Source organism: Chanos chanos, chromosome 3 (genome assembly GCF_902362185.1).
Source record: "Chanos chanos chromosome 3, fChaCha1.1, whole genome shotgun sequence".
Classification (NCBI taxonomy): domain Eukaryota; kingdom Metazoa; phylum Chordata; class Actinopteri; order Gonorynchiformes; family Chanidae; genus Chanos; species Chanos chanos.
Window position 1 is genome coordinate 29,585,001 of NC_044497.1, and position 12,500 is coordinate 29,597,500.

Below are 12,500 nucleotides of genomic sequence, written 5' to 3' on the forward strand. Positions count from 1 at the left end.
ACACACACATGAATACGTCAAGCTCTTGAACTGTAGTTGTTCCTTGATTGCTCTCTACAGATCCTGTCTTTTTCATTCATTCTCTCCTTCCTTTTCCACAACCAACCAGCTTGTCTGTCATACTGAGATTTTAGCCTCCAATTATATCTGTATATTCACCTCATACACACACACATACACACACACACACACACACACACACACACACACACACACACACACAAACATTATCTGCTCATTAAGGCTAATTTTTGTGGGTGTTTGGAGGTCAGATAATACTCATGATCAGTGTGTGCAACTGGAGATTGTGGGTGTTTAAATGTGTGTGTGTGCGTGTGTGTGTGTGTGTGTGTATGTGTATGTGGGTGTGTGTATGAGAGAGGGAGTGAGTGCAAGGGGGGGGAGGGTGTATGAGAGAGAGAGAGTGTATGTGTATGTGGGTGTGTGTATGAGAGAGAGAGAAAGAGAGAGAGAGAGGGACAGAGTGAAAGAGAGAGTGAGTGTGTGTACGTGGGTGTGTGTATGAGGGAGAGAGTGTGTGTGTATGTGCTGCAGTGTGAATGTGCAGCTGGGACTGTGCAGGACTTGATGAAAGGTTAATGGTAGACTGGTCTTTACACAAGCTGTTTACAGGCATTGCAGAATAACTCTGTAGATAGGAATGGCTCAAAAGCCCAGTGAAGTCTAGGCCAGTGAAAAGCATGAAGAGAGCAGTAATATCTAGGAAAAAAATGGAAGATTACACAATTGCACCACTGCAATCCTCTCCAGTCTTCCCATCTCTATCAGTTGCAGCAGTTTAAATTTTTGATCACCGCAGCAAAATAAATATAACTTAGGCTCAATTAGCCAAAACCAAAAGCTAATTGGGTGAAAAACAGTCATTTTTATACAAAATCCAATTACTTAAGCACCTTTTTTTACAAATCAAGACACCAAGACACTACTCTGCAAATTAGACAAAATCAATTAGAAAACTACAGTCATTGACTCTACAACAACATTAAGTCTTTTGCTCCATAACAAATATTCCCCTATGAGTGACTCAACATTTCACACAGAAATAGTAATTACAGAACAGTTCAACCATGACTTAGTCCATTATCAGCACATTCAATAGGAGAAAAGTTCACCACTAAGTTGGTTTTGGTCTGAGCTGTGTAGTTAAAGCAGTCAAAGAGGATTGTCAGAGGTGGAGCAGCTTGGTGCTCTACACTTTTGAACATGAACAAAGAGCACCAGGGAAATGGAGTGAGACAGTTTACGACACAGATACCAAATACACGCTGTTTCTCATTCTACTTACACAGGCAAGAGCAAGTCAGAGTTATATACAGTTGGAATAACAGTATGGTATGACAGTGCTGAAAAGCCATCAAACACAGAGAGATGAAGATTGTTAGAAAAGAACTTGACAGGTTAGAGAGCGGCTCTGTGGAGCAAATACAGAACTATATTTCATGTAAGTATGAGAGAGAGAGAGAAAGACTGTGTCCATGTGTGTGTGCATGTGTTTGTGTGTGTGTGTGTGTGTGTGTGTTTGTGCGTGTGTGTGTGCATTTCCCTGCATGGCTATGTTTTAGTTTATGTGTTTTGCACTGTATATATACTGTGTGTGTGTGTGTGTATGTGTATTTGCATGTGTGTGTTTATGTGTCGACAAGAAATTGCCCCTAGGTATGAATGTGTGTGTGAGTGTGTTTGTCTGTGTGTCTGCCCTGCGATGGACTGGCGACCTGTCCAGGGTGTTTCCCCGCCCTTTCGCCCTATGAGCACTGGGATAGGCTCCAGCACCCCCCGCGACCCTAGTCAAGATAAGCGGCTTAGATAATGAGTGAGTGAGTGAGTGTTTATGTGTGTCCGCGCGTGTGTGCCCGCGCTTGCGTGTTGTTGCGTTAACGACTGGACATGTGTTGTAGTTCACACTCTCACCCTGTAGGGGCAGTATGTGGTTTCCATGAATCATGATGCTGAGTTGGAGCACCAGCTGGGGGGCGCTCTTGAGAAAAGCCTCCAGCAGTCTCAGCATGTTGATGTCCGCGTTCTCAAACATCATCCGCCAGTACAGGTTCCGCCGCTCCCTGTCGCCATGCCAACGGCTCTGCATGCCCAGGTACAGGATGTGGATATACCTGTGGATATCAGAGGTAAACCTAAATCACATTGTTGTCTATACTAATCTCTATATATTCAAACTCCATTGAAAACTTGAAATATTTCATTTCATGGTGTGATTAAATATTTCAGTCATGAAGTCGTGTAAATCAGTGTCAATCAGTCTGTTTTTAGCTGAGTTTCAGTGTATTCAGTTTCTGTGAGATAAACTATTTTCTTTCTCTTGGGACCTCTTTGGAGAAGGCAATAGACAGAGAGCATGATGTGCTTTGTGAGGAACTGACATTGAGAAATGTGAGGACATTGAGACGTGTTGTCTGACCTCATGTCACTCAGACATGCCACTACCAGAGAGCAGGAGTCTTTTACATCTGACAGCTGCTTTCAGAATGAAAAGATAAAAAACCACAAAGAGAGGTACGAGATCTCTGATCCCTCCCTCTCTCTCTTCTTCTCACACATACACATACATATACACATATATACATACACACACACACACACACACACACACACACACACACACACACACATATACATATACACATATATATACACACACACACAAGCATATACATACGAGCATACGCGCGCGCACACACACACACACACACCCACACACAGCATGCTTTATGTTTTAACCCAAACTCTAAGACTGTTTACAGTATGTCTGTGGAGCTGATCAGTAGTTTGCCTTTGCTGTGTGTTCCAGTAAAACATCTCATTGTCTGTTTTCCACTGTGACCAGCTTTGGGCTAGATGCATTATCTAAGAGGCTGCAGAAGGGACACTGTGCCACACTCTTTTTTGATAGGCTACGGTTGAACACATGCTTCATTCTGATAGGCCGAACAGTTTTAAGAATACTGAGCTTATGTGATCCACTGAGCTGCTGTAGGCTTAAGGTGAGTTTCTGCCAAACCAATCCCAGGGAGCTTACGGTATAGAATGTGTCTGTCTGTATGAGCATGTGTGATGAAAGAGAGAGAGAGAGAGAGAGAGAGAGAGAGAGAGAGAAAGAAGTGGAGAGTAGGGAAGCAAGCAAGAAAGAAAGGATTTATGCGTTAAGGAAGTGGGAAGCCAATTGTTGCAAAAATGTTTTTTAAAGAAAAGGCTTTAAAAAATGAGCTGACTGTTCTATAAACTATAAAAGATTAAAGACATTATTATGGTCTGTCCGCAATAAGAGATGTGTTTTTTTTTTCCCTGCTAGAGAGAGAAGTACGAGGACTGAAAATCACACAGCTGAAAGAGACAAGACGAGAGGGATACCGCTGTGTGGGTACATGCGTGCTGGTTCTGGTGTGAATCTGTCTATCCACCCTGAGTGATTTGGGTTAGACTCCTACTCTCCTGTGTGGGTATATTTTTTTCTGGCGCCAGTGTGAGAGAATGACAGCCTGTGGCAGAGAGGAAGAACTACGCCACATTGCAGCTCTCTCATTTATCCAGTGCAGTAATTAGCACCTCCTGTCCCCAGTGGGACAGGCTGAGAAGTATTCTGTCTAACCCACTCACGGCCTCTGTCTCACTGTCTTCCCTCTTACCCAGCTTGCTTACTTATCTATTCATTCTTTCTTTCTTTCTTTCTTTCTTTTGAATGAGCAAAAGAAAGAGTAAATTTAGCATTCACTTATTTTGCTGTCACAGTTTTGAAAATTTTTGTTTTTCTGAAATAAAGCTTTCAGTTCACTCTATGTCCAACTAAGCTCTGAATAACATCCACTTTTATAATGAGGTAGACTTTAGTCTTTCAGCATTTTCAGACATTTTGTGTTTTGATTTTTAGGTATCTACAGTCTTGAGTCTAGTCAAGGGCCATGCTTTTTGCCATTTTGAATATATATGTAAAATTTAAGTTTAAAAAACAAATCTCTTTCTGCCTATGAGGTGTTGTGTCTTCTCTAGGAGGCCTGAGAGATAACTCACAAAGGTAAAAAAAAAAGGGTCTCGTTTTGTATCTGTGCCTCTCACAGTGGGCAAGGCCATCAGCCCTGAACTCTAACACTAAAGCATTTCTATTCATTCTAACAAATCATTCTGCCTTAAAAACACTGAAAACCAATGACCAAGACACGAAAAGGGAGATGCATCGAAAAAGTGTCAGTGTTTCCATGTATATGTGAATATTTTTGCGTGTGGGTGCGTGAGTGTGTGCACGTGCGAGTGTGTGCGTGTGTGTGCGTGTGTGTGTGTGTGTGTGTGTTTAGAGTTTTGAAAACTGGCAACACATCAGAGGATTGGGAAATCTGGAATTCAGCGGAGAGAATGCTGAGAACATTCCAGAGTACTGAAAGCGTTCTGATGTTACGAGACTTTGTATCCAGCTGAAAATGGAACAATCTGTCATTTTCTTGGTGAATATGGTGAAACGTCCACCGTCTCAGACACAGCCATCTATCTAAGGAAAGACTGGTCGTTAAAAGGCTTGCTATCGAGAGACTGAAATTCTAGTTGCCATAGAGAAAGCAAGCTTGGGTCAGTTACTGAGTTTAGATGAAGATCAAACTCCTGCTTTAACAACACGCGCTTCCACTTCAAGGCTTCCACAAAAACACTGTAGAGCAGAAACATGGAGGAGATGTAAAATGAAATGGAGAAAAGACAAGCAAGTGCAACAGTATATATATACAAGATATTGATTAAGCAGATCAATTGCTCTCTCTCTGTCTAACACCTTAAGGTTTTCTTCATCTCTTTCCTGTGTTGTACATGTAGCATTAGTAGAAGTGTGGATGGAGACAACAGCCTGGCAGTGTGTGTTAGAAGTGGGACACCACACTAAGGCGTTTAAAAATAGCCAACATGCTGTTCTCATCAGGCCTGATCAAAGGGGAATCTGGGAGTGCGAGTCCACCCCCCCCCCCCCCCCCCCCCCAACCCCCAATCCCTCCTCCTCTTCATTGTTTTCAACAGATAAACACTAAGCCCCAACAGCTCTCACTTCAAACAATCCTCAATTAAACATCATAATCACAAATACAAAAAAAAAAAAAGACAGACAGACGGGGGGTGAGGGGGTGGTGTTTGACAGAAGCACGGTTCCCTGATCACATGTGTTCAGGCTTTACTGATGAAGGTGTCTCTAGAATGTAGCAAAAACATTTAAGTAAATCAAAACAAGGCAAGCTGTTACTGGATTAAAGAGAAGCAATGAATAAAAACTGTTATTGTATGACGAGCAGTGGTGTTTTTAAGTCGGATGCAGAGTTTAGAATTTGTGTTCGGTGTTGTGTGGAGCAGTCATGGACAATGATCCACGGTTTCAGTCAACATTAAACGAGCAGATTCATTTCCATTCCGAAGCACTCTCTCTCTCTCTCTCTCTCTCTCTCTCTCTGGCTGTCAGAGAAACAGGGCTTTTTCTCAGGGTACTCAGAGATACAGGCAGGTAAGGACTTGAGCTGTGTGCCTGCAGTTTGATCAAAGAAAGCCAACACTCTTCTTAATGCTTAATAACTTGGGCCAACAGGAAGCCTAAGGTAGTCATGTTTGTATGCAGTTAGTGTACCTCTCAAAGCAAGCATATTGGCAACTTTATGTCCAGAATGTATGTTCTTCACATGAACGTGCTATAAACAGTTTGTTCCTCCCTAGATGCCAACTGGGCCACCTTTCTCCACTCTCAGTGCCTCTGAAAATGTTCCATCACTAATCAAGCATAACTAATGAATCAGGCAGGCTGTGTTGTAAAGTAGAGGTCTCTATAAGGACCTAAATAGCTGTGTATTCCCTGAGCTTGGCCACAGGACCATCAGTGATTAGCCTGATTAATGCACCCATTCGGTTTAAATGAGACCTTGGAGAAACTTCTACCCAAGACATGGTCATAGCTCCATCTCCCAGTGTGCTACAGCTGTGTGCTGCAACACTTATGACTGAATGTGACCCCCCCACCCTCCCCCCGTCAGGCAAAGTCATAATGAGAGTGGCTGGAAGAGTGAGGGGAAAACTCATTAACTCATCTGAATACAGCTAATTAGTCAAAATTAGTGGCACAGCTCCTACGTAGAGAACAGAGGAGGAAGAGTACAGCTGTGCCACTTGGTGTGACATTCGTGTGGAAAGACTCTATACACTTATATACACACATAGACAAACAAACACACATACACACACACATACACACACACTCGCTCAGAATGCTATTGAATCATGCTTAATGAAACCCTCAATGCTGCTATGATTACATAAAGAACTCACTTACTTCTTTGTTGAAACCAGGAAAGGGAATGTGGCCATGGGGAGCTGGCACTTTTTGTGTTTGTAGGTGCGTGTGTGTGTGTGGGGGGGGCAGTAAGGGAACATTTACTAAATTTGACAAAATAAACTGAGCAAATGCAACCAAGCCCTCTAAAGGCAGAGATCAAATCTTACATTTTTCCCTGTTATAATGCTTGCATTAAAATTGATTTCACTCCTTTATTATTTTTCTCTTTATGAGTCTCATTCCTCTCTTGTGTTTGTAATGACCTGATTAGGAACATTCCTGAGTGAGACTGATTTGGTGCCCCACCAGGTTCTCTATAATTGGTCAGCTTTGATGAGAGTTTGATGAACCTGTCAAGCAAGGTAATCAATTAGATTACACACATAGACACATAGACACAGATGCACAGAGACACACAGACACAGACACAGACACAGACACACACACACAAGGGGACATTTTCTGACAGCTCCAGCACTCAGCAACAAACCAAACATTAGACAGAAATAATATGAAGTCATACAAAACTCTCTCTCTCTCTCTCTCTCTCCCTCTCTCTCTCTCTTTCATCCATCTACACTGACACACAGACACAGGCATAGACACACAGACAGACAGACAGACAGGAAGACAGGCAGACACCCACCCACACACACACACACACACACACACACACACACACAAGGACACATACACTAATGTAATAGGAGGGCATTTTCTGTTGGCTAGTTGTCAATACCATGAGCTTTACCAGCAGTGACAAGGCTTTTCATCAATGACCCCCCCCCCCCCCCCCCCCCCCGCCAATATCTTTGCAGTGCGGAGTAACCTGAGTGTCAGTCACTGTAGAGTCTTACAGTAAAACACGGTGAATTCATTAGGCCCAACCGCTCACTTGGCTGATGGGTTCTGAGTAACCTCTGTGAATCACTGTGGTGACTTTATGTTTGGCCATGCAGACGCACTCATGAGAATGGCTTTGGCTAAATGAGAGCAATTACCCTGGCTGAATAGACAAAAAGACTGAACTGTGTAAGTCATGGATTATATGCTAAAGTCAGGTAAGTGGCTTTCTGAATGGCCCAGGCTAAGCGCTAAATTAAGCTCACTCAGCCATTACTGTATAGCGGCTTTGTCAATAATTTGTGCATGTGTGTGTGTGTGTGTGTGTGTGTGTGAGTGTAGGTGAATGAAAGAGAGGGAGAGAGAGAGAGAGAGAGAGAGAGAGATGGGGGGGGGGTTGTATGACTTTGTATTATTGCTATGTAATGTTTGGTCTGTTGCTGGATGCTGGAGCTGTCAGGTGGTGATGATAGACTGTAACAAACAGCCCAGGGATCTTCTACAGCACATCTGTCACAACAGCACACACACACACACACACACGCACGCACACACACACACACACACACACACACACACACACACGCACACACACACAGAGCCACAATTCCTTAATGCCTTTTTCAAGAGAACAACACAGCATTTTTTTTGCTTGGGCAAGGAAACCAATGGAGTAGTATTTTGGGAAGAAAACCAACCTGGTCATTCACACACGTGTTTACACAGGCACACTTACACACACACACGCACATGCGCGCGTGCGCACACACACACACACACACACAGACTGACAAATGATCCACCCCCACCCTCACCTCTCTCTCTGTCTCTCCTTCTCTCCTCAGTTATCTTGATTCTTGATTCTATTCATGGTTATTCAGATCTAATGAGTATAAATGTGCAGTTATAGACACACTGACATCCTTCCATTACTGCTCATAATGACACCAGAATGAGGGGGAAAAAAGAGTGTGAGAGAGCAGACCGGGAATATTTCTCCCTCACATCCTGCTCTCTCCTCCTGTTCTTTTTTTCTTCTCGGTCCTATTACTTCGACGTGATTATTAAAAACGCTACATGAAACAAATGCTGATAAATTCTAGATGAAAAAAAAAAAAGAAATGTCTGATTATAAGTATCTGCAGTTATACTTAATGGAAGGGACATCTATGATGAAGGACTCCAATCCTACACTTATACACCTATACAGAGCCTGTATACACTGACAGCTTTAAATATTGCCCGCAGTGCTGATTACAGTTTAAATAACACTAAACAGATGCTATCAGCCGACTCCATTTGTAGCCTGGAAATGAGCCTAGATGACAGAATATAATGCATATGATCAGACACCCAAAAGCATACAGCCTGTGCTTTAATATAGCCAATCAGACGCAGAATATACCCAATCAGAAACATATTATGCTCTTTATGTAAAGAGAGCTGTGGACGTGTGTGCTTTATGAAAGGCGCAGATAATATGGCTGTACATACAGTGGAAAATTTGTAAGTATTCAGATATTTCAGGTTGTTTAGAAAAATAATCCGTCATTTTCGTGGTTGACGTCAGTTTCAAATCAGTCCAAGCCTGTCTGACAAACATACACTGAAAAGGTATGGGCATTCTCTCTCTCGTTCTTTCTCTCTCCCTCACCCTCTCTCTTTGTATGTCTCTCTCTCCTGCCCCCCTCTCTGTCTCTCTCTCCCCCTCCTCTTTCTCTGTTCCCCCCCATCTCTCTCATGCATTCTCTCTCTTTCACTCTGTCTCTCAGTTGACTACTGCAGTCATTTGTCAACAGGATAGAGATACTAAAATGGAAAATGTGTGCAGATGAGTCTGTCTTTCTTCCACTCTTTCAATCTCTCTATCTGTCTAACTCCTCCACTCTCTCTCTCTGTCTCTCTCTCTCTCTCTGAGCTCTCTCTCTCCCTTTCTATCTTTTTCTCACACTACAGGAAGTCTGTGGTGTTATTGACAGCTCCTGTGTCTAAGTGGCAGCTTACTGCAGCAACTCTTAAATGGCCCTTTTAACCTATGGACTCAGGAGAGTCAGTCCACACCAAGACCTGCTCTCTTCTGTTCACCAGAGGACCAAGCTGAATGTCTTTCTGAGACAGAGAGACTGTGTGGGTGTGTGTGTGTGTGTGTCTGTGTGTGTGTGTGTGTGTGTGTGTGTGTGTATGTGTGTGCCCCATGGATTGTTATCTTTCTGGGAACCGGTCAGTCCCCAGAAAAATAGCATAATCAGAATAAAGTGATGATCCCCACTAGGAGAACAATGTTTTTCTAAACTATATTGTTGTTACTGATAAAAGAAAAATGGTCAAAACATTCTTTGCCTAAGGCTAGAGTTAGGGTTAGGATTAGGTTAGTATTCTTTAGTTACAGAATAATGGGAGTCAGTGGGAAGTACAAATGAGTACAAACTTGTGTGAGTGTGTGTGTGTGTGTGTGTGTGTGAGAGTGTACATGTGGCGGCGGGGATGTAAAAATGCACATATACTTGTGTTTATGTGTGTTTGTGTGTGTACATAAAAACTTGCTCACGCATTGTCTGCCCTTTGTTAATTTTCTGTATTTGCTGGCCTTTTCATGCTCATCTTGTTGCTGTTTTTTTCTGCGGCAAACATACAGGAAGCTTCCCACATAAGATACACTGAAAACCCAGCAGGGGGAAAAAAAAATAAGACAGAAGGAAACTCAGAAACAACAGGCAGTGTGTGGAACGAAAATGACTCAGCCTCTCAGCCAATCAGACAAAAGGACTTATCACACTATTCACTGTTCTTTTGTCATTTTTTTCAAGCTCGTATCAGATTGAAACAGCGGTACAAAAATGAGTTTAATCAAAAAATCAAACTCAAATCTCTGACTGCTGTCATTCACTCAGCATGTCAATCAAATAATGTGGTAATTATGCTTACGATGACTGACAGTTTTCTGAGGTCGTTTGGCAAATGACAGGAATAAAGACACAGCACTGTCTTCACAAAGACGCAGCATCCCACCTCTATAAAAATTACTCATTTTCACTAAACTTTAGTCTACAGAGGAAAGTCACCCCGTTACTTCAGAACGGGGCACTCAAATTTTAACCAAGCTTGAAACAGAATAATTTATTTTCTCTTTCATTGCATTAGTTATCTAATTTTCTCAAATGGCCACAGAGAGCAAATCCCTTCAATTAGCAAAGTCACTGGTCTGTGACATAAAGGCTGTCCCTCTGTCTGCATGCAATTAAATGCATTGTTTTGAACTCTAAACCTTTCACTCATTAAAAAACTGCTACACATACACACATAAAGGTCATTACATATGTGTTTTAGAAATGCCTAACATCTATTTACATAATGCATTTTTCACATGCTGAAGTATTGCACACTTGATGACATGACAAAGATCGGTGGTTGTGAGGAGTTGCATTTTTCACTTAAGAAAGGCAGAGGGAGGGGGTAAATGACTGAAATAGCAGAACAGAAATACCGTAATGTTGTGTAATATTCGTTCATGCATTTCTGAAAGCATGGCGGAATTGTTTTTGTTTATCTGAAGACCGTTCATCCTCTGTTTTATTCGAGAACGAGTTTAAAGAACGAAAATGAGAAAAATGAACCTGCTCCGTGTTACCTCTTGATTTGTTCCTTATGAGAATTTAGCCATCAAGTATTGTAGAATAAAAAAAGAAGACCAGGGTATGGATCTCTCTCATTCAGCAATGTGGGGTGAAAAAAAAACTGTGCCTTTTCAGGTGAAAGACCAAACCAAACAGGCCATAGTATGTGGAAAACATCCTTTTGGACTAGCTCAGGGTCTTGGTGGGGAAAAAAAAAAAAAAAAATATGTATGTATATATATATATATATATATATATATATATATATATATATATATATATATATATATATATATATATATATATATATTCTCACACACACACACACACACACACACACACACACACACACACACACATATATATATTCTCACACACACACAAACACACACAAACATATATATATATATATATATATATTTTGTAACACTTCCACGTTTCATAGCTAGAACTGTATTCATGAGTAAGGTCCTTTTTAGAGTTCAAAACCTTCATCTCTAGTCCAGCTCTCTCTCTCTCCCTCTCTCTCTTTCTCTTTGTCTCTTCCTCTCCTTTGCTCAACCATGCAAGGAACTTTCCTATCCTTCTACTGTTTCCATGGAGATGTTGTTGGGATATCGCACATTTTTTTTTTTTTAATAATTAATCTTTTGGGAGTTCTGAGATATCACACAGGAGTTATTCCATATTATAGCTGTTTTACATTGTGCATAATACATGTGTTTCTTAAGTTGTTACTGGTAAGTGTTTTTAGGTTCTGGGCAGGTTCCTATAAAACTGGATACATATCAGATTAATATTCTGTTTCAGTGTTATCATTGTTGTTTTTGTTTTGGACAAAGTTCTATTTTTGCTTGTTATACAATTACACAGTTAATATTCTACGGGAAAATCCACACAGTCACAGTATGAAGTATACGGTTGAGAGAGGAGTGCTATTGTCTTACCTCAGAGAAATTAACATTTGCTGTAAGAATGAGGCCCGAGGGCTAAAGGATAAAGTGGGATTCACAGGTTTGCAAGCCTGCTTTGGATTCAGCTCACGGATACCTGTGTCACAAGGGTGGATTATGTTTGAACTGGGAAAATCACTATGGCAACCATAGGCTTCACACCTAGTCTCCGCTAGAGCACAATAGTTCAGCCCTAACTCATCTAAAGACACACCAACAACTGAGAATGATATTTAACATTTACAGAATACGTGTTAGTGGTAAGGGGGAAAAAAAGAACCAACATTTGCTCTCTTCCAGTGGAAAAGTATTATTGTAAAATATTACATGATTTTAAAAGCACTGAGATAAAGAGAATTCCAAACATATGGATCTAAAAGTAATTTAATCTACATCTGTTGTATTTAAGCTGCCACTGCACAGTTTGTATGTTGAGCAGACTATTTTATGACTGCTTGATGCAGCAGTATTGGTTTCAGTATCATCATATACCTTTTGCCATGGTAGAGACATCTTAGGTATAGACAAAGTCTAGTCTGTGGAAGAAACACACACATTTCTGCAGGATTGAAGTTCTGGGCAAGGCCCTTGTTTGTTACATTGAGCTGTGCCATCTGAAGACAGCTAGGACGCCCTCCGTCGTGGGCCATATTGTTGCCCGGCGACAGCCAATCAGAGGGGCGTAACTGGGGTGTGGAGTGGTCTCCTAATTGTCTTTTCCCTTTTGCTCTTTTCCTGTTTGCTGTAAAGAATCTCCTTACACTT

The 12,500-nt window shown here is 41.6% G+C and overlaps 1 protein-coding gene across 1 annotated transcript in view; it reads right to left on the bottom strand.

Moving 5' to 3' along the window:
- Nucleotides 1-12,500, bottom strand: part of xkr7b (XK, Kell blood group complex subunit-related family, member 7b) — a 44,792-nt gene that overhangs the window by 4,800 nt on the left and 27,492 nt on the right. The window contains exon 2 of the mRNA XM_030769458.1: nt 1,933-2,132. Within this exon, the coding sequence (XP_030625318.1) occupies nt 1,933-2,132 (200 nt within the window). The remainder of the gene's footprint in view (nt 1-1,932; nt 2,133-12,500) is intronic.